Source organism: Macrobrachium nipponense, chromosome 3 (assembly GCF_015104395.2).
Source record: "Macrobrachium nipponense isolate FS-2020 chromosome 3, ASM1510439v2, whole genome shotgun sequence".
In the NCBI taxonomy this organism is placed as follows: Eukaryota; Metazoa; Arthropoda; class Malacostraca; order Decapoda; family Palaemonidae; genus Macrobrachium; species Macrobrachium nipponense.
This window is the reverse complement of record NC_087202.1, coordinates 78,033,719-78,055,336: the sequence shown is the minus strand read 5'-3', so window position 1 is coordinate 78,055,336 and position 21,618 is coordinate 78,033,719. Positions and strand designations below refer to the sequence as shown.

The 21,618-nt window shown below is 39.1% G+C and overlaps 1 protein-coding gene across 1 annotated transcript in view; it reads left to right on the top strand.

The window, feature by feature from the left end:
- LOC135221835 (S phase cyclin A-associated protein in the endoplasmic reticulum-like) overlaps window positions 1-21,618 on the top strand; it is a 233,562-nt gene that overhangs the window by 33,499 nt on the left and 178,445 nt on the right. The window contains exons 6-10 of the mRNA XM_064259737.1: window positions 7,304-7,453; window positions 8,407-9,303; window positions 11,124-11,252; window positions 13,254-13,403; window positions 19,165-19,245. Of these exons, the coding sequence (XP_064115807.1) occupies window positions 7,304-7,453; window positions 8,407-9,303; window positions 11,124-11,252; window positions 13,254-13,403; window positions 19,165-19,245 (1,407 nt within the window). The remainder of the gene's footprint in view (window positions 1-7,303; window positions 7,454-8,406; window positions 9,304-11,123; window positions 11,253-13,253; window positions 13,404-19,164; window positions 19,246-21,618) is intronic.

Here is a 21,618-nt window from a genome sequence, read left to right as displayed (position 1 = left end):
GTATCACAAGAACCTCCCCGCTCTAAGTCTGACTGCCTTCAGACTATCGAAGGACTCGTAGAGCGAGGGGGTTTTCACGTGAGGCTTCGAAAGCCATCGCAAGAGCCAGGAGACCTTCCACGTTATGCGTGTACCAGTCGAAGTGGGAGGTGTTTAGAAGATGGAGCAAGGCTCAGAAAGTATCCTCTTCCAGTACCTCTGTAACTGACATCGCAGATTTTCTTCTTTACCTAAGAAGAAAATGTAATTTAGCCGTTTCAACGATAAAAGGATACAGAAGCATGCTGGCCTCTGTTTTCAGGCATAGAGGCCTGGATGTTTCAGACAACAAGGATCTGCATGATCTTAGTAGGTCTTTCGAGACCTTGAAAAGCCAGACCAAGAAGAACCCTAGTTGGAACCTGGATGTGGTCCTTCAATACCTTATGTCGGACAAGTTCGTACCTTCTCATAAAGCTTCCTTTAGAGACTTGACGAGGAAGTCGTTGTTCCTGTTCATTCTAGCGACAGCGAAAAGGGTAAGTGAGCTTCAAGCATTGGAAGGCAGAGTTGGATTTAAGAAGAGCTCAGCTATTTGCTCTTTCAAGCCTCTCTTCTTAGCGAAGAATGAGAACCCTTCAAAGCCATGGCCAAGAAGCTTCGAAGTGAAAGGGCTGTCTTCTATTACAGGGGAAGAGCCAGAGAGGACTTTATGTCCTGTCATTAGGGTCCTCTTCCAATTTTTAGTTTTTACTTTACAAAGGAAGACTCAACTAGGAGGTACAGAAGAAAGTCTATGGTGCTCGGTCAAGGATCCGAAAAGACCCATTTCGAAAAACGCACTAACGTTTTTCATTAAAGATGTAATTAAGGAGGCTCATCTCTCCTGTGGTGACGAGCACTTTAAGCTCCTCAGAGTGAAGGTGCATGAAGTGAGGGCCATAGCAACCTCAATGGCTTTTCACAAGACGTCTCTCCAGGCTCTTATAGAGTCCACTTACTGGAGGTGTAACTCGGTATTCGCTTCTCATTACTTAATTAAGAGATGTGAGGGTTACATATGAGAAGTGCTTCTCACTCGGAGCTTACGTATCCATGGATTCAGTGCTGGGAAGAGGAGCTGAGTTTAATCCTACTTAGTTTAGCTTAGTTTTCTTTTTAACTTTGTGGTGTTTGTTTTTATGGTCGATTGGAAGAGGGTATAGGAAGTACCCCCCTTTCAATTCCTAGCTCTAACATTGTTAGGATGGTCAGGTGGTCGGGTTTGACTTTAGTTCTCCTCGTTGTGTAATTTTAAAAAACCTAAAGCTCTGTCATGTAAGAGGGCTAGCCCCCATTGATATGATACAGGTCAGGCTCTGTCATATAAGCGGGTCAGCTCCCATTGACACGATCCATATAGGCTCTGTCGCGTAAGCGGGCTAGCCCCCATTGACGTGATCCAGAAGGGCTATTCAGTTATAGGTCGCTACCTCGCTGAAGCTCTTGAGGCATGCAGACTCATAGACAGTAATCATGAAGTCTTCTACCCAAACCAGGTAAGAACCAAGGATTTATATCCTACAACATTTGTTGTTTCCTGTTATTATTTTTTGTATCTAGCTGTCTCTTGCCCTCCAGCAAGGGTGCCAATCAGCTAAGTATATATCTGCTGGGTAAGTTGCATGTACAAATATGATATTGTTAAGATACAATAAAGTTTTGTACATACTTACCTGGCAGATATATACGATTAATGGCCCACCCAGCCTCCCCTCAGGAGACAGGTGGAAGAGAAAATCTGATTAGAAAACGGGAATTGTTCCGGATCCCGCCACCCAGCGGCAGGAATGGTAGATCAATTATCAAACACCGGGATGACAGAGGCAAATGGCTTTGATTCTGTCATTTGCTCTTGTTTCCCTGTTGCCACAAAATTCTGAAAATCTGCCTTCACATGATTAATTAATTTAAAGGTGAAGGGCCAGAAGGCTGGGGCTACCCAGTGAGCATATTGGGTCATATCCAAAATAGATGTAGAACTCAATTTTCCATTAACCTGGTAAAGAGTTTCTTGCTTTCAATGCTATATTTGTAGGTATGATAACTGTCCTTCATTAGTTTCTCAGTGCCTACTGAAGGTGGGACCAGGCACCATTCTGCGTTAGGAAACATTGCTCTGTCTGAAAGTTCTACGTGTTCAACTTCAATCATAGTCCTTTCATTACCCAGCAGCAGAAAAGATACACATTGAGGCATGGCATTAAGGACTATCAGTATCATGAAGGGTGGTTATTGGAGCCCCTACTGTCTTTTGATTTGAAATTTTGTAGCCCAAACTGGCCATATTATTGCTACCAGTTGGAGCTCTGACACCAAACTCTGCCCAGGTAGACTGTGCAGCCTCTATATTCTTTTGATTAAAGGCTGAAAAATTCTTACACCTTGCATCTAATTTGATGTCCAGGACAGACCAGATTTCCTCCTGGGAATCATGGATAATGTCTCTGATATATTGATATTCAGTAGTAAGGACATCCTTAACACTGGTCATAATTCCTCATGGAAGTCAGCAAATGCAGTAAACAGTATTTCTGTATTAGGGGAGCTTGCGATTGCCTGGCGAACAAGAACGGAAGTCCTGGATGAATCTCTATACCCCTCAGGAGATACGGACATTTCAGACATGGTTAGGTGGATCCTATTAAGATCCTCTTCAGTATCTGATATCTGCATCGGAGATAGATTTCCTCTTGAGTTATCTTTCTCATCTACAGCTGAAGGCTGTGTCCCTGGTCCTTGTGGGTTCAGCAGGGCAGATTCTGTGGCAGTATCCACGTTGTGTCCTATAAAAGTGACATCTCCCCCCAGTCAAGACTCTTCTTCTCCATCAGCAGAGTTGACCTGGAAGGTACTAGGAACCAATGCTGTTAGATTTTGGCTCAAACAGGGGTTCTGCTCAGAAATGGAGGGAAATATACTATGCCATAAAGACGTAGTCTCCTTCTGTACCCTTACTGAAACCTAGAATGCAACAGGACAGCTTAAAGCCAGCTGTTTAATTCTCAAAACTTGCCAGGAGCATGTTACAAATTTCATACATATCTGGCAACCAGCCATATTCCCCTTCATTCCTATGGGGACCGTGTTCATGGCAGGTGGTATGGGCAATACCCAATGGCAAAAAGCTACCAAGCAATTCGCTGCAGCACTCTTAATCTGTGGGTCTTGCATAATTGTGGCTCTGTAGTGATATAAGGAACACATTTTTATTAGAAACTATACTTGATACTAACCATCTCTAATCACTGTATAGATAGTACACTCAGAATACTACAGGCTAACTCGATCACGTGTGTAGCTGTAGTAAAATGTTAAGACAATGGTTAGCCACAAGGCAGTAGTATTACCATGTTCAAAATTACTATGTGCCATAAATCTGATCTTAAAATATTGCTGTATATACTATTAGCCCTAATGCTAATGGGTTTTTTCTTTTAAGATAGTAGTCATGTATTAAATGATATAATTACCACATTTATTTTGCCTTAAAAGTAAATTCTTGAATGTGACACCACTCAAGCTAACTGTATATACTGTAAATCTAATTTGTTCGGACAAATTAGTTTGGAAAGGAAGGCAGGCTACTTGCAACCACAGGTAAAGCTATAGGCTGCATAAAAAAGTACACTTTAATGAAAATATTTTACCAAAGGAAATTTTTAATAAGCTAGCTACATATAAATTGGGTACAATTTCAATGCCTGCTATATAGACATAAAAGTTTAATAATCACATAGGCAAACAGACATCACAAACATATTCCTAGTGACGCCACTATTTAACAGAGCAATAAAAGCAAAAAATAGGTGTGTGAACAAAAAAATTTGTATTACCTGATATATGTCCCCTGATATTAATGATAATTGAGGAACATAATCACAAAAACTATTCATTTCAGTAATTATGTACTAAAATTAACCAATTCGTTTACTTCTACCAAGGTTTGGAAGTTGAGCACTGTTAAAATCTGGTCACGGCTGTGCATGACGCCATGATTGGGAGTAGCATATATGAATGGTTAGGCTACTACTAACAGAACAAAATTTAAGTTGCCTAGCATATCCCTTAAACGCCTATTGGGCGTATTTTACATCGAGATAAATTGTCTGTCGGGTGCCGATTGGACGTATTATACGTCGACATAGAAAGGTTTTTTTTTTAAATTCGCGGAAAAATACTATAGGCCTACCAGCCGAAAACTTTTGAATCACGCGCCTTGGGGGATACTGGGAGTTCACGGATCACGGTGTTTTGTTTACAATCGTTATGCAGGCCCGCAAGCGCGAATTTCTTTCTTACCGCACTAAAAAGTATCAGTGACACATCTCAGAAATTATTTCGCCACTTTGACATAATTTTTGCACCATTTTAAATTAGCCGTTACATGGAGTATTATATATGAAAATGTGCGCAATTTCATGTAGAATAAAAAAAAATACTCATGATTGTAGCTTTTATCAGTTTTGAAATATTTTCATATAAATAACGATGTGCCAAAATTTCAACCTTCAGTCAACTTTGACTCTACCGAAATGGTCGAAAAACGGAATTGTAAGCTCAAACTCTTATATGCTAGTAATATTCAATCATTTACCTTCATTTTGCAACAAATTGGACGTCTCTTGCACAATATTTGGATTTATGGTGAATTTATGAAAAAACTTTTTCCTTACGTCCGCGCGGTAACTCTTCCGAAAAAATCATACGTGCGATTGTCGTATGTTGGCACCATTTTAAATTAGCCGTTACATAAAGTTTTATATATGGAAATGTGCGCAATTTCATGCACAATACAACTAAAAACAACCCATGGTTGTAGCTTTATCAGTTTTGAAATATTTTCATATAGATAACGATAAGTGCCAAAATTTCAACCTTCAGTCAACTTTGACTCTACCGAAATAGTCGAAAAACGCAATTGTAAGCTAAAACTCTTATATTCTAGTAATATTTAATCATTTACCTTCATTTTTGCAACAAATTGGAAGTCTCTAGCACAATATTTCTATTCATGGTGAATTTATGAGAAAAAAAAAAATTCCTTATGTCCGCGCGGTAACTCTTCCGAAAAAATCATACGTGCGATTGTTGTAATGTTGCACCATTTTAAATTAGCCATTACATAAAGTTTTATATACAAAAGTGTGCGCAATTTCATGTAGAATACAACTAAAAATGATTGAAGGTTGTAGCTTTTCTCATTTTCAAAATATTTGCATATAAATCACAATAAATAGAAAAAAAAACCACGTCTGGTCAACTTTGATTCTATCGAAATGGTCGAAAAACGCAATTGTAAGCTAAAACTCTTACAGTCTAGTAATATTCAGTCATTTATCTTCATTTTGAAACAAATTCAAAGTCTCTAGCACAATATTTAGATTTATGCTGAATTTAAAAAAAAAAAACTTTCCTTCCCTCCGCTCGCGGATTCTCCACCGCAAATCTCCGAAATGCGTACGTCGCATTCTCGTTATATTTGCCCCATTTCATATTAGGCTTTTAATAGAATTTTATATATGAAAAGGTGTGCAATTTCATGTAGAATACAACAAAAAATAATTGAAGGTTGTAGCTTTTCTCATTTGCAAAATTTTTGCATATAAATAAAATATATAAAAAAAATTTGACATTCAGTCAACTTTAACTCATCCGAAATGGTCGAAAATTGCAATTGTAAGCTAAAACTCTTATGGTATAGTAATATTCAATCATTTATCTTCATTTTGAAACAAATTGGAAGTCTCTACAACAAAATTAGACTTATGGTGAATTTTTGAAAAAAACATTTTTTACGTCCGCGCGTTACGAATTCATGCATCATTTTCTGATAATATTTTCTCTGTGTTGCTTTGATCGTTTTACAATGTGTTATATATATCAAATGATTGCAATTTAGTGTACAATACAAAGAAAAAAAATTAACTCATTAGCTTCAACCGTTTTGCTCACAGCGCGATTTGAATACAAGTATATATGAAATTTTGTTTTTGCGCAATCATATATCGCATTATTTATATATGATAATGATATTTTTTTCATTTCTGATGGTTGCATACTAAACTTCAGGCAATGACAAAAAAAATGAGCTAAAAATGAACTCTTAATCTTGAAAACTAAGCGTGCTGTGATTTTTTGAAAAAAATATTTTTTCCGCTTCAGCGCTCACTCTGAGACCCCCTCGGCATATGGGAGACGATTTTTATTATACCCCTTCGGCGTTTAAGGGATATCTGCTAAGTAGCCAAAAATAACTAATTGACATAAAAGATCATATACCAATAATCTTCAAGAACAACAGTTTTAAAATTATTACTTCAATATAAATAAACATTGTTTTTTGCACTATAACATTCAAACCAAACCTAATTCTCATCTTGTGGAAAACATGATGCCGCCTCCAGTACCAGTTTCCTACTTTCATGAAATAACCTACCAGCTAAAAAAATTTTTTAAATTTTAAAACTAAACTTTTCACTGGAACTTAAAACTGCATTCAAGTTTCTTTGAGTTTGGTACTTCCATGATGACCAAATAATGATCTAGGAGCTTTTAGTCTATCAAAAGGAATGACACGTCTTACAGTCATGCAGACCTAGAGAGTAATGAGCAGTCAGTGACGCAGAGTGCATGGTTGCCACGATAGTGAATGCCATGCGATGTGCTGTTGCCACATCTGCGTGATATGACAAGGAAGAATCTAGGCAGTTGCAGTAGACAAGAGAAAGATCCCTCTTTCTGAGTCTATGCTCTACCTATGCACTATCAATGTCACCGTGCCCTATACCACACTGATGCAAAAATTGATTATGACCACTTCCAATTCTATATTGTCAGAGATTTTGGATTTTTTGTTATGAATTTCTGTTAGTTTTTATGGAAAGGTAATAGTAGAAATGATCAAAGAGATTATGGCTTGCACAAGTAGTTATTTCTGATTAAGTTTGTAGCTAATTTATTTATCCCCAGTTTCATTACTTTCTGCCTTTTATTTCAGCTCATTTCCCTTCCCTGACATGGCTACACAACTTCTTTTAACTACTTACTCTGATTTTTGCCCCTGGAACAGAGTTTCCTTTGGAAAGCCCTGTGATAGTTCAGAAAGATTCATAATAACTAACATAAAGTGCAACTAATTCTTGATTAATGATAAGTAAAGAGAGTACATCAGCAGTGTTTAATTTATTTGTGATGTGTTCTGTGTTAGATGTTAATATTTATTAATATCATATATGTCTATTTAGTAAGGGTGTATGTCTATTTTTTCATATTCAAATTTCAGGAGGCCATATTGATACTTGAGCGTTATACAAGTGATTTTAAGAAGCTCATAGAATGGCTGAAAATTAAATGGGAATATGAACACACACCCCCTCCTCAACGTCCAAACTCTGTGTCTTGGGAGATACGTACCTCATCATCCCCAGGAAAGGTAACTTATAAATTTTGCTTAGCCTATGAAACTGTGTACTGAATCAAAGGAACAGAAAATGAAGACAGAATCCCCTGTACTAGAGCATTCTTTGACCAGATCTCTTTTGTAGGTATTGGGGAAGTATTTACACTGTATTTTGCTTGCTTAGGCTCAAAGTAGACTTTAATTTTCCCATAATTGGTAAATAAGAGGGCAGCTATACTTGAGAGGAATTTTCCCATAATTGGTAGATAAGAGGGCAGCTATACTTGAGAGGTTTTTAATTGAACAAAGAAGAGAGAAATATTTTTTTAATAAAATGTAGACTTGTGATGAGTCCCCGGTTATAGCCCAGGGTTCCATTTCGATGGCTTGATGTGGTTATTCGGCTCTTATCTGCACTGGTAACTGGTTAATGGCACCTTTGTTAGGTATGTATCAGCGCCAATACTCAATTATCTGCGCTAGACAAACCCCATAAAACCGGATTCCCAAAAACCGAAGCCTCTGATAACTGGGGACTGCTTATATTTATTACTGAAGTATTTTCATGAATTGTTGGTAATGGTAGATACCAACTGCAAGATTTTCTTTTGTTTTTTAGGGGTTAATGAGGAATTATGATAATAAAGTTGAGAAAACTTATATGAACTGAATTGGGAGTTTTCTGTTAGTTTGATATTGGGCATGATTAATTTGTGTCAATAAAAACATGAGCTAACTTTATTACCATAGGATTTTGTTATTGACTCATTTGTTATTTTGTGACTTAGATTTATTTTCTTTTTCTTGAAAAGGTTGTAAATTTTTTTTAGGTTAGAACTATTATGTTGATGTATTTTATTGTGTAAAGGGAAACATATCACATTTTTGAGGATTTTTGTGAACTAATGTGATATTTAATCTTTAATTCTTGATTTATGGAAAGGAAGAAAATTTTTTATATTAATTCTTTTACTGCTTATTTCCAGGCTATGAATCAAGATAAAAAGATGGCCACACTGAATGAAGTGAGAAGAGCATTGACATATGAAACGAAACCAGATAAGATGGGATATACAAATAACAATGCTAATGTGGAAAAGAAAGTCACAGAAAAATTACCTATAGTGACCTCTGGGAATGATGGGCCAATTGATGTAAAAGTTGTGACTCCTCCAAAACCTATTATTGTTGTTCATCAGGCAAGCATAGAAGAACAACAGGAAGAGAATTTATCAATATCAGACACAGAGAGCAAGTCTGATGTCACAAGAGAAGAGGTACAGGAAATAAAGAGTACTGTTGTAGCTCCTACAAATGTTTGTGAGAGTAATTGTCAAGTTGTAGAAGTTGTACCTGCTCAGGAATTATCACATGAACACCTAGAAAGCATCCAGGAAAAGGAGTGTGAGAAGGAAACTAATACGATTGAAGAAGAGGTGACGGTGTCAGTAGCGGAAAAAGAGTGCAGCAAAAATTCAGCAGCTACTTCCAATGAATCTGGGGTGAAGACAGGGACTCCTGAAGTAAAAGGGGATTTACCATTTCATGAAAACAAAGATATCAGCGTTAGTGATGATTCTAAAATAAGTGATGAAGATAAAAAAGATGAAATTGCAAATGAAAAAGAAAAGGAAATGAGTATGAAATCTCTTGATAGTCCAAAATCGAAAGAATCAAAATCCCGAACTAATGCCCAGGCCATATCTTCTAAGCCAAAAGACTGCACCAGCAGTTGTAAAGTTCCAGAGGCCTCTCAGAAAGGACAAGATATAAAAAACACAGAGGTGAAGGCTGAAAACACTGATGCCAAAAGGTCTTGTGCTGAAGTTGTTCAGGGAAGAAGTTCTTCAACAAAACCTGTTCCAACTGTTAACATGAACAAAGTAAGTTATTCAGAAAGGTAGGTTTTTTGTTGCTGTTAACTGGTTATTTACAGAAAGTTTTTTGTTGTTTGCAATGTTAGAGGTTAATTTGGCAAATGTTAAACAAAAAGAGAGCAGTACAAGAAAATAAATATTATCTAACGATTTTACAGGAGGATTTCTTAGTGTCCACGGTAACCTAGGTTTGGAGACCAATGAATAACCTGTGTCCTCATTCAAATTAATAGTCCTTAAGGAGAAGTAATTCCAGTTATTATACCTGTACATCTGACATTGTGTATAAACCCAGTTTTCATATGTGGTATTTGTGTTTTCATCCTTTCTTTATGTTTGGTTGGAATTTTTACTGGTTAGTTCAGTATTGTGAATATCTATTTGTCAGTAGCAGAAGTTAAATCTGACTTATCCAATACTAGAAGTAAGGTTTTTTACAGTTGCTAACAAGACACTTTTTACCCAGGGGTGACGAAGTCCTAGTCCCCCAATACATGTGACAGTTTGCTTTATTACGCATGGTGCAGTATTCGTGTCTGTGTTAAGGATGATGTAGTTTTCTTTGAGGTGTTTTTTTTATTCCATTCATTCACCTAACATGGTGCACTGTAGACATTACCTAAGATTCTCTGCAGCTGTTAGTTTAGTCAAAGTAGGCAACAACCCTAAAAAAATTGCAAGAAATTCTTTTATGGTGTTGATTTATTCTTTTATGTGTGGACATTAATGCAACAAAAGTTTACCAAAATTGGGGTACCGGAAATGGGTCAAAATGGCGTCATACAAATATGGTGACCAAAGCTTCATATCTCCATATTTCACTTTTCCCCCTCCTCATCTGATACTGAATCATGTTGCATGTTGTAACAATGGCCATTTTGGCATTGACCACATGCATGAGAACAGTATAGCCCATGCTTTTGACAAGTACAACAGTGTGTGTTACAAACACCAGAACAGCTGCAACAAATAATTTTCAGGAGTGTTTCTGGTGCAGGCGCAGTGTCAGTCATCACTGGTGCTAGGTTGTTGGTTTGTAGGTCTGATAAATAGGTAGAATTACATTACTTACAAACTGTAATGATTCATTGACTGGGAATAATTGTGGGCTTGGTTTCATAGAGCTGAGGTTATTGGAAGTGAGACTGACTTCCTATTAATCAGATAAACACGTGGCAGTGATATATAATTTTGCTCACCAGTATCCAAGCAATTCCTATTGTTCTGACATGAAGGACTTGTGTGCATCACACTATACCTAATTCTTTTCAGAGTTAAACTGTATGTAAAGATTTTCATGAACCAGCCTAACTGAGGGAAGCCACTTTTATTTTGAAATATTTGCTATAAAAGAAAGGACGCATTGGTTTAGTTACTTTTCATAAAATTTAGAAGCCAGGTACCTACAAGTGACCTTTTTGAACAGTGCTATATTTAGAAGTCAGTCATCCTATTAATACTATTTACAGGTATTAGTAGCTTTAAAGATTGTATGAAGAAAAACTTACTGCACTGTAACCATTTAGTTAAGTAAAAATAACACTGTAACTTAACTGAGAGTCATATTGATTAATAATGAGTTTTAATTTATAGAAATATGAATATGAGTTTAAAATATTTAGAATTTAACTGGTAACCATAAGGATTCCTGTTCTTTATCCATGCTCCATGTAATATGTATATACGTAATATATTCAATTTTGATGACATCCTTTGTGATCCCCATCATATTTTGCAGAATAATAATTAGTATACTATGTAGAATTGCTATATTTTCTCTTTGATAGATGAAGATATGTAGTTCTTTAACATATTTTCTAATTCAGGCATCTCAAGTTCGTCAAGCCTACAATCAGAATAGAACGCCACAGAAACATCCACGGCCTGTGAATCCTAACAACCGACAGCCATCACCTAGAGTAACAGAATCCAAAGGAATTGTTACTAAGCAGCAGGTTTGTCCTACCTTGTGTTTATTTATCTATTTCACTGAGTAGTCCCCCAAACTGCACATTCTGTACAGCTTGTTTACTTCTGAACTTTGAACTTTTAAATTTTCAGAGGAACAAACTCCTTGTGTAAGTTAGGAACGTACTTTGGCTTATCGATTTTACTAGTTTAGTTATAGGTAGTTTTCATAGATAAGCTATTGTATATTGGTGCACATATTGGTGCACACTATAATTACTTTTAGATTATCACAGTTAGGGTTTAAGAATAATTTTGTAGAACCAAGCCTGTTCATAAGCAAGAATGCTGTAGTTTGCTCTGCATTTTTTGTTATAGTCGTCTTAGTGTAAGGTGATTTATTTTTTTGTTGGATCTTTCATATTTTCAACATCTTTATATGAAAGTGACTGAGAGGTAGAGCCTATTTTATTCACAATGTAAACAACATAAACTAAACTATCCAAAAATTAAAAAATAAGGCTAGAGGGTTGAAACTATGTAAATAAACAAAAATAATTGAAAGCTTACATTGTAAAATCATACAAAATAAGTTGTTGGTAAAGTTTTTTCTCAATAATGTTTCTACATTGTTGACAGTTTATGTGGTTTTTACCTTTCTTTCTTGCTGTATCTAAAGTTGAGTAATTTGTTCCTGCTTTAATGAATCTGTTAAGACTTATTTTGTATTAAAAGAATTATGTTATGCTAAACGTTTCCTTTTAATATTGACCAGATACTTCATGATTTATATCTCTTTCATCATCAGAAAATTTGCAAACTATTTTAAATTTCTTTTTTAGCACACAAGTTTAGGCTGTATACTATACTTCGTATAAAGCTTCTTTACATGTTGTAAGTGTTAGATCCTTGTTCAAGCAGGCATTAAAGGGTATGAGGATTCTTAGGAAGTTAATAATAAGATATAGTTTAACCAGACCACAAAGCTGAGTATCTTAACTTTCATAAGATTGGCCCAAAGGGTTTGCTCTCAAAAACTAGAAAGATGGGAATTACTTTATATATTCTCTGTTATCTTTGAAAATTGGTAATCTGTTTAATACATGTTATTTGCTGTTGGCTTAGATTTGGGCATTCTTAAAAAAACATCTTTTAATGTTGTATTTTGTAAAGGGGGAACTGGTTCATGAAGAGTGGTCATTTACTAACAGTGTACAGAGTATGCATGTCCAGTTCTCAAACAGTATTACATTACTATATATGTTTTTCTTATACTGTGGGTTTAATCAATGTTGTTATTGATTTCATTATTACTCAAATCCTGTCATTTATTTGTTATGCTAGTTCCTCACTGGACGAGTGGTTTTTATGCTCGGCTGCCAATTCGGTGGTCTAAAGTCCGAATCCCTGCTCGGCCAACGCGGAATCAGAGGAATTTATTTCTGGTGATAGAAATTAATTTCTCGATATAGCAAGGTTCGGATCCCACAATAAGCTGTAGGTCCCGTTGCCACGTAGCAACATCTAATCCTTCGGGCCAGCCCTAGGAGAACTGTTAATCAGCTCAGTGGTCTGGTAAAACTAAGATATACTTAACTTATTTGTTATACTGAATTTTAGAGTGGTGTTTCAGAATTTTTACATTTATTCTTTTCATAATTGTTATTATTCAGAAGATGAACCTTGTTCATATGGAACAAGCCCACAGGGGCCGTTGACTTGAAGTTCAAGCTTCCAAAGAATATGGTGCTCATTAGTAAGTAAGAGAAGGTCAAGGTATATGCAGAATGAAGAGGTCTCACTTATTAAAAAGAAAAAATAAATTAATGAATGAATAAATATATAAAAATGTATTAGAAGGCATTAGGGTAGTAATGTATTGCATCTTCACTTGAAATTTTGAAGTTCTAGTTGCATTGCATCCTCTGGGATGCTGTTCCACAGTCCAACAGTGAGAGGAATAAAGCACTTCTGGAACTGAGAAGTTTGACAGAGATCACTTAAAAATACATGGCATTACATTACCTTTATATAATTGTATCCTACAGGGATCTGGTGGAAGGTTAACGTTAAGGAGGGTTGGTGATAATAAATCTACCTCCAGTCCACCATCAGTTCGCAAGACTGTTGATGGACGCTCAAACAGTGGGGCTTCACGGCAGATTTTCACAAGGTCTTATACAACTTTAGCGTCACCAGTAAGTTAGAATGACTGATGTTTTTATGAATGCAGTAGAAAACTGATTGAAATATTGAAGCAACTTTTATATGTAGGATGTGGGAAACTAATTTTTCTTGGAATATAAGCATGGCACTACAAGAATGCTGATGAAGGGTCATGGTCTAAATTTGACTACTTTGTGCTTTGAACAAAATATTATTTTATTATGTAGAGAAGGGTTAGTATTGGTTGGAGGAAATTTGTCCTGAAATTTGTGCTACAACGTTGATAGTGGTATTTCCATGAGTACAACCTTGTTTATTATATTTTGATAGTAAAGCCCCTTGGTGAAAGAAAACTTTTTTTTAGGTTTGATGGGTAGTAAGCTGATTTTTCTATGTATTTATGTTCTTATTTGTACAAAAGGTTTTATGACGTAATTACTTGAAATGTGCACTTCATAATGAACAATTGTAATTTCTGTACAGCATCAAGTTTCAAATACCAAAATGACAGCTAAAAAAAATATGGTGAAGGAGCTTGAATTGCTCTATTGTTCTTGATTTGGGTCATTGTATTCAAATACAATAGTATCAAGCCTTTTATGTTCTAATGGTGTATTTTAAAAAAGTAGTCTGACATGTAAAAAGCACTGAAGAAAAGTTGCTATACATATCCCCATTAATACTTCCTTTTAAGCCTGTATAAAAAATCCTCACTTTATTGCATCTGTGAAACTTTTTGTACTTTAATTTTGTAAGGTAAGTCATAATCATTCTGTCTTTCTTTTGCTCAGCCTGGTAATTATTTGATGCTTAAAACACACTGATGTTAATTAGCTATTCGCTTTAATATCTTTACCCCCATGTCATTATCTGTATGCAATGTCCAAATTATGAAGCTTGCTCAGTACTTGACAGTTTACTGTTTTTTGGTTTAACCTCCTGGTTCCTCTAGCTTATATATATAATACATAATTATCTTTGTTCCAATACGGTATACAAACCCTCGGTCGTTTACAATAGGAAGGTACTTAGCGGCAGCTGAACTGGTCATTAACTTTTCGAACAAAGGGTTCGGCAGTTAGCGGTACGCTCGACTGCGAGGCGAGGAGTCACTTTGCTTTCGGCCGCGCTCGTGGATGGACGTGCTGCTCTTTGTCTCTGTCCGCTTTGTCGTATGCTTTGTTTTCTTCACTGCGTGAAGACTTTCTCACTTTTTCTTTTACTTGTGTGTGTTGCAAGTACAAAAGTAAGTGGGTGTCTGTTTTGGTTTTCATTTTTATCATGGAAATTACACAACAAGAGCCGGAGAACCCCCCCCCCCCCCCCCCCCCCCCCCCCCCCCCCCCCCATCAACCGTAGACTATGCCCGGGTATTGGGGGCCGTAAGTGAGGGGCTTTCCGCTCTTCTGTGGAGGTAGATCCTCATGATTTTTGTGTTCAGTGTCGAGGGCATGAATGCTCTCGCGCCGAGACTTGTGATACGTGTATCTTTTGGTCGGAGGCGCAGTGGGAGCGTTACGGGGGGGAGAAGAAGCCGTGGAAGCCGGCTAAGGAGTCGTCAGAGGACTCCCCGGCTACGCCCTTGGTCACTGATTTGTCTTCCTCCTTTCTCCCTCCGGCTCAGCTCCTTCGTATGGCTCCTTTCCCTTTGGGGGAGGTTTCTCGCTCCCTTTCCTCCCTCGATCATTCGAGCGAAGAGGAGGGGCCGAGATACCCTGACATCCAGTTGTACTCGGGGTCCTTCGTTCGCTCGGGCTGGGAACTATCCCCCTCCCGGGCGAGGGGGGACCCCCCACTGATCTGCCCGACTTTTCCTCCCTCAGACTTGCTGACCTCGGGCGACGATCTCGGTAGGGCCTGGTACTCGCTGGGGCTGCAAGGGACACCGACGGTCCAGGGGCTGCTTAGTCATCTGGCAAGAGGGGCTACGACGGTTACGCACGGGCCTACCACCACGACTACCACGACATTATCCACGCCGGGCTATGCTGCTCCGCCTCACCTGGTGTATACGCAGCACGTAGCCATGGTGACCCCAACAGCTCACCGCTAGACCTACCTCCTGTGCAGAGGATGCTGCCGGTTCCTGCCCTGCCTCCTGTTTCTGATTTCATTGCCGCTCCAGCCTTGGTACCAGTTCCTGCCGCCGTCATTCCTGCTTGTGGTGTTGCTGCTCCCACCCCAGGTCCTTCCGGACAGGTGCAGTCGGGCCCTGTAGCTTCGGCAACTGCCCCGGCTCCGTCCTGGATGGAAGACCTGACGGTGGTGCTGAGGAAGCTGACGAAGAGGAAGAGAAGGAAGGTGTTGTCTTTGTCTTTGTCGTCTTCTTCGTCGTCGTCGCCTGCCGCCGCTTCCCCTTCAACTTCTAAGGCCCCCAAGCCGAAGAAGAAGAAGGCTGCCTCCTCCCCCCCAAGAAGTCTCGTGTTGAGACTTCTAAGGGCTCGTACCGCTCCGGTGGAACGGTTGGGACTTCCGTCGGTCCATCTCCAAACCTACGTTCCTGGCTTGACCAAGGACGTGATGCTTCGGCAGGAAGTAGAAGCCATGCTGAGCAAACGAGCTGTGGAGATCGTTCAGGATCAGTCGCCGGGCTTCTACAGCCGCCTCTTCCTTGTGGAGAAGTCTATGGGGGGCTGGTGCCCAGTGATAGATCTCTCTCCCTTGAACCGATTCGTTCGCCAGACTCGGTTCACAATGGAAAAAATACAGGCAGCGGTCCCCCCCCGGTTGCTCCTCGATTTTCCATTCAGGGGAAAAAAAAAGAACGACTTCATGCTTTCTGTAGATTTGAAGGACGCGTATTTCCAGATACCCGTCCATCCGTTGGACAACGTCTTCGTCTACGCCTTTCCCCCGTTCTGTCTGATTCGCAAAGTTATCATCAGGGCGCTGATCACTGCGAACCTTCGGATGATCCTGGTGGCCCCCAAACGACCTCAAGCTGTTTGGTATCCAGACCTGCTGGCTCTGCTTGCCGGAGAGTCGAGAGAGATTCCCCCATGGCACAACCTTCTGTGCCAGCCACATGTGGAACGATACCACCGATCCGTTGAGTCCATGTGTCTTCACGGCTGGCTTCTATCCACCATCTGTTGTGAGCGAGAGGCTTTTCTCGCAGTGCAGCGACAGAGATGGCCGGATACCTTAGACAGTCCTCTGCGGCTGTCTACCAGGGGAAGTGGTCCGTCTTCTGTGGTTGGTGTCTTGGACAGGGTCTCTCTCCTCTCAGAGCCTCTCTTCAGCAGGTAGCGGATTTCCTCGTCTTTCTTCGCCGAGAGAAGCTCCTCTCCGTCTCCGCAATTAAAGGCTACAGAGCCGCCCTGGCCTTAGTCCTTAAACTGTGAGGTGTGGATATCTCCTCTTCTTTTGAGACCTCCCTCCTGATGAAGAGCTTCGAGAGGTCTTGCCCACCCAGGGAACTCAGGCCCCCAGGGGGGGATGTGACTCTTGTCCTTAGGAGTTTGACTCGCAGACCCTTCAAGCCACTCTGAGAGTCGTCAGACAGGGATCTGACCCTCAAGACCCTCTTCTTGCTGGCCCTGGCATCGGCGAAGAGAATAGGCGAACTTCATAGTCTTTCCTTCAACGTTAAGCATTCCAGGGGATGGGATCTGTGACGCTTGATTTCGTCCTGAACTTCGTAGCGAAGACTCAGAATCCTTCGGTCCCTGACGACCGGTTCGAGTCCTTCACGATCCCCTCCCTGAAGGATTTCACTGGTAATGATGCGGAAGAGATGCTGCTTTGTCCCGTGAGGGTGCTACGGCACTATCTGAAGAGAACTCGGCACCTCAGGGCCTGAGTGTCGACGCCTCTTCATTAGCACCGGGGTTACCAAGAAAGAGGTTTCCAAGAACACTTTCTTTCTGGCTGCGTGAGGTGATCAGGAGGGCTTACTAGACAGCTGACAGTGACGACACCCGTACCCTTCGTCCGAGAGCCCACGAAGTCAGAGGTATTGGTCCAACCCTTGCGTTCCGCAAGAACTTCTCCGTGGCACAGGTACTGAAGGCAGGGGTTTTGGCCAACCAGACCAGCTTCACTTCTTTTTACCTTCGGGATATTACCCACAGGTCCTTGGACACCTTTTCCTTGAGACCCGTGGTGGCTGCTCAACAAGTTGTGTAGTCTACCCAGCACTCGAGTGGATAGAACAGCATCGCATCCTTGTGTGACTGTATGCATGGACCGAGTGAAAGAGAGTGTGACTGGCTTCTCTTCATCCTTCATTCTTCCCTCTACCTGTGGGCAGAGGGCCACGGTCGTCACTATGCTTAACAGGAGGCCGATGCAGGTAAGCTACACAAGCCCCATACTGAAAGGGATAGAAGTGTTTTTTTTTTTTTATCCACCACTCCCCAACAAGGGGGGAAGTGGAAGCCAACAAGAGACAAACCCATAACTTTACTTTGGCTCTTGAAGTAGGAACTAGTTCTTGCTTTTGCTAATTATAAGAGGTACACTTGCCTCCCTCTTATAATTTGGTCCAGAAGTCTGACCTCTGATCCTGCGGTGCACACCCCGATCAGCTGGGCAGAGGCTAGGATCCCTCCCTCTGCTCTTACGACCAGGGAGGGAGTCCAAGGTAGGACGAACACCAGTCTGTTCATAGGACTCAGATTCCACCCACCAATAAGTGAGTCTTCCTATTGTAAAGGACCGAGGGTTTGTATACCGTATCGGAACAAATAACAATTTGTCAGAAATTGTATTTTTCCTAACTATACAAACCTGAGGTCCTTTACATTTAGTCCCACCTCATGCCACCCCTCACTCTGCGTTTCCTGGGCCCAAGCAAAGTGCTCTCGCCTCGCAGTCGAGCGTACCGCTAACTGCCGGACAAGTAGTTAACTACCGAACCCCTTGTTTGAAAAGCTTACGACTGGTTCAGCTGCCGCTAAGTACCTTCCTATTGTAAAGGACCTCAGGTTTGTATAGTTAGGAAAAATACAATTTTCGACAAATTGGTATTTTTCAGTATGCATCTGTAATAGACTTGAACAATGCTCTTGAATTGTCTATATCTCCTATTTTGGTGTTTAGGTAGAGTTATTGTCTCTGGACTTGTAATAGCTTAGGTTACACTCGAGCTGTTTTTATTTAGCCAGACGAATTATATTGTGTTTGCTATTTTGATGTCTTGTGTTTTTCAGAACATAATGCTCACATCTCTGGCATTTTCACAGATCATGTAATCGCTTTCTGATTTTACGTATACGTATCTATTCTCTTTTACTAGTATGTATTTATTCTTGAATCTCTAAGTTTGAAGAGTTTCTGCTGAATGTGATACTGTATATGAAAGATTATAGCAGTTTTGACCTCTTGTTTTTATTTGAGGTCAGCCCTTTACAAAAGTTAATCATTATTTCAAATAAAAGAGTTTTCTTTTAATAAATTTCATATTAGTGAGGATTATAGTATCCTGAAAATTTGTAGTAATTATGAAGGAATTATTTTGAAACAGTACTGCACTGTACTGCACAGGTTTTTATCAATTTACTGTACAGTGCTGTGAATTCAACAAAAATGTCCTTCTCCAAGGGGTTTGCCTGAAAAAATAAGGTTGTACTCATTTTTTTCCAAGTGAAATATATAAATGAGTAGTTAGTCAACTTTAGCTTTAGCGTAGTTTGTATTAACCATTGCTCGACTCTGTGCATTTCCTTCAAATCCAACACTATAAATACAATGCAGTGCATGTAGTATTCAACAGAACTTATTGGAAGTTACACTCCTAATTTCATACCCATACCAACATTTCATACATTGGAGTGTACTGCCTCTCCACAGGGTAAAGGTTTGATGCGTGCCAACACCACTGTAACTGACTCGCGCATGGCAAAACATCCTGGGATCAACTCTTATACAAATGTAAGACATTGCACCTCACAGTACATTGTTTCTATCCTTGTTGTGATTACTGTTGTAGCATGTTAAATTAGGTACTTCTTGTCTGTAGGAGTGGTGGTTTATTTACCTTTTTTTCCAGAAAAGAATTGCCTCACAAATATAATGGTGGAAAGAGAAAACTGTGTGCAATTGTTTTTGGGTTTGATGTTTTGATTACTTCCGTATGTAAATTTTTTAACTGGATTAATTAATTCTCAAATATAAACCAGTGTTTTACATAAAAACATACAGTTTGACTGAGGAGATGTACGCAAAGACCTCAGTCCACTAGTTGCATCAGGTAGTCTTCATGAATAGAATTAAAGTGCAATGTTTTCTATTCTTTTTTTATTGTTAAAACCCCATGGCATGAAGATGTATAGGAATGTACCTTTATATCAGTTGCTATTCCTTTTAGCTTTGGACTGTCAACTTTTGGGCTAGTCAGACCCAGACACAAGTATCCATTAACATTCCTCCTTATGTGACAGATCCACCTTCTGGTGGCAGTATAGTCCAGGAAGGACCCCAGATCAGGTAGAGGTGTTTTGGATATCATTATAGAAACTAAGTTTGCTTGGGTGAGGTGATGTTTTCTAGCTGAGCTAACCCACTGACTACGTTCAATGTGGGAATTAGCTATCGTTGACAGTGTGTAGGAGTCATCTCAAACAATGTAAATTTTCATGAAAAATTTGTTGTTTGTTTACTTACTGACTGTAGGCAAAACTAAAAGTTCTGTGGAGTGCCTCTTATGCCCCAGCTGTTGTTTATTTTCTTTGAATTTTTTTCATTGTGTTCTTTGAAGGTAGTTGTCCAACTTCTCCAACTTTATCTAGTTCCATTTATGAACAAATCCTTCAGGCCAGCTCTATAATAGTTTACGTTTGTAACTCACTGGTCTGGTTTCACTGATTTCAAATGATAATCTAGCATCAATCAATCAGAGGAAGTGATGCTTTTAGATTTCATTCTGTCCTGTATAGTAAAGCCATTTTTTAATTTTTGTTATTATAGATTATTTTCATGAGACTGTTGAATCACAGTTTTAGACCCTCGTGGAGGTTGCCCAAAATACTATGTTTTCTTAAGTGAAAATGAGAGAAAGGTAAAGGTGAAGATATTTGACAGTTAAGCAGGAAGAGACTGAAGGGAGATGAAAAGTAAAAGGTTAAAATCAGTACAGCGTGGGATGAAGAGATACTGTAAAGAATCTGTAGCATTATTTTTTATGTGCCATGCAAATTACATATGTACACCATACCACCAACAGTGTCTAATATGTATGTTTCATGTCTTTGACTTCTTCAAAGTGGTTCTGCTATTGCAGTTCATCACCTGTATTTTGGCTCTTGGTGTTCTAAACTTCCTCCTTCCTCAGTTTTGTCTTGCACAGTTTATAATGTTGTGTGCTGTTATTTGTGGCAGTTGAGAAATCTGTTTTGATTTTTTTTCTAGAAGGGTAAGTTTCCATTTGAATAATTATTAAAAAGGAATTCTCATAGTGTTGGTGTGCAGTGCAAAAATGATTAAAAAGATTCATAGGTCCTCAGATTCTCGTGGGTTTAACAGCGTATGTATCTGATTGTATCTGATTACACAGTTTACTAACTTATGTGATACCTTGAAAATTTGTTTATTGTGCCATTAAAAGTGGAACTGTCCTACTGAGAATTGAAGTATTGTAGGTAGTTACATTTTAGGAATCTTTCGCTCATCCCTCACCAGAGGCACATAGATCATGAATGTAATTGGTAAGTGAAACTCTGGAGACTCCATATACTGAGGGTAAGCATCATTATAACAAGTAGCTGATAGTAAAGAATTTTGTTGTTAAGGTCTGCTAAGCATAGGTGCTAATTTATTTGGCAGTCATTCATACTTTTGAGTGGTGTATCCTCACACTTTACTCTGAAAGGGACTGCTGCATAGTACAGTGGACATTGCATGGTGAACAACTCTTGAAAGTCTTTGCAGCTTTTCCCCACCCCACCTTACCCCACCACACCCAATTAAATTTCTTTCTGTCCTTTACTTTTCACAAATTCCCCTTGTACCTCTTCCTAACTACCTAACTTCTTAAAAAATTTTACATTGCTCCAATACTCATCTCTCAGAAGAAGAAGAAAGCCCTCAGAAAAGTCCTAGAAATGGTTTTTTAGTGGTCTTGAGTAAACTGCTTAATATATTCTACTACTACTACTACTACTACTACTACTACTACTACTACTACTACTACTACTACTACTACTACTACTACTACTACTACAGAAGATGGATGCCGGGTACCAACTCAAGAAAAGAGGCAACAAAATTAACCATCTGATGTTCATGGACGACATCAAGCTGTATGGT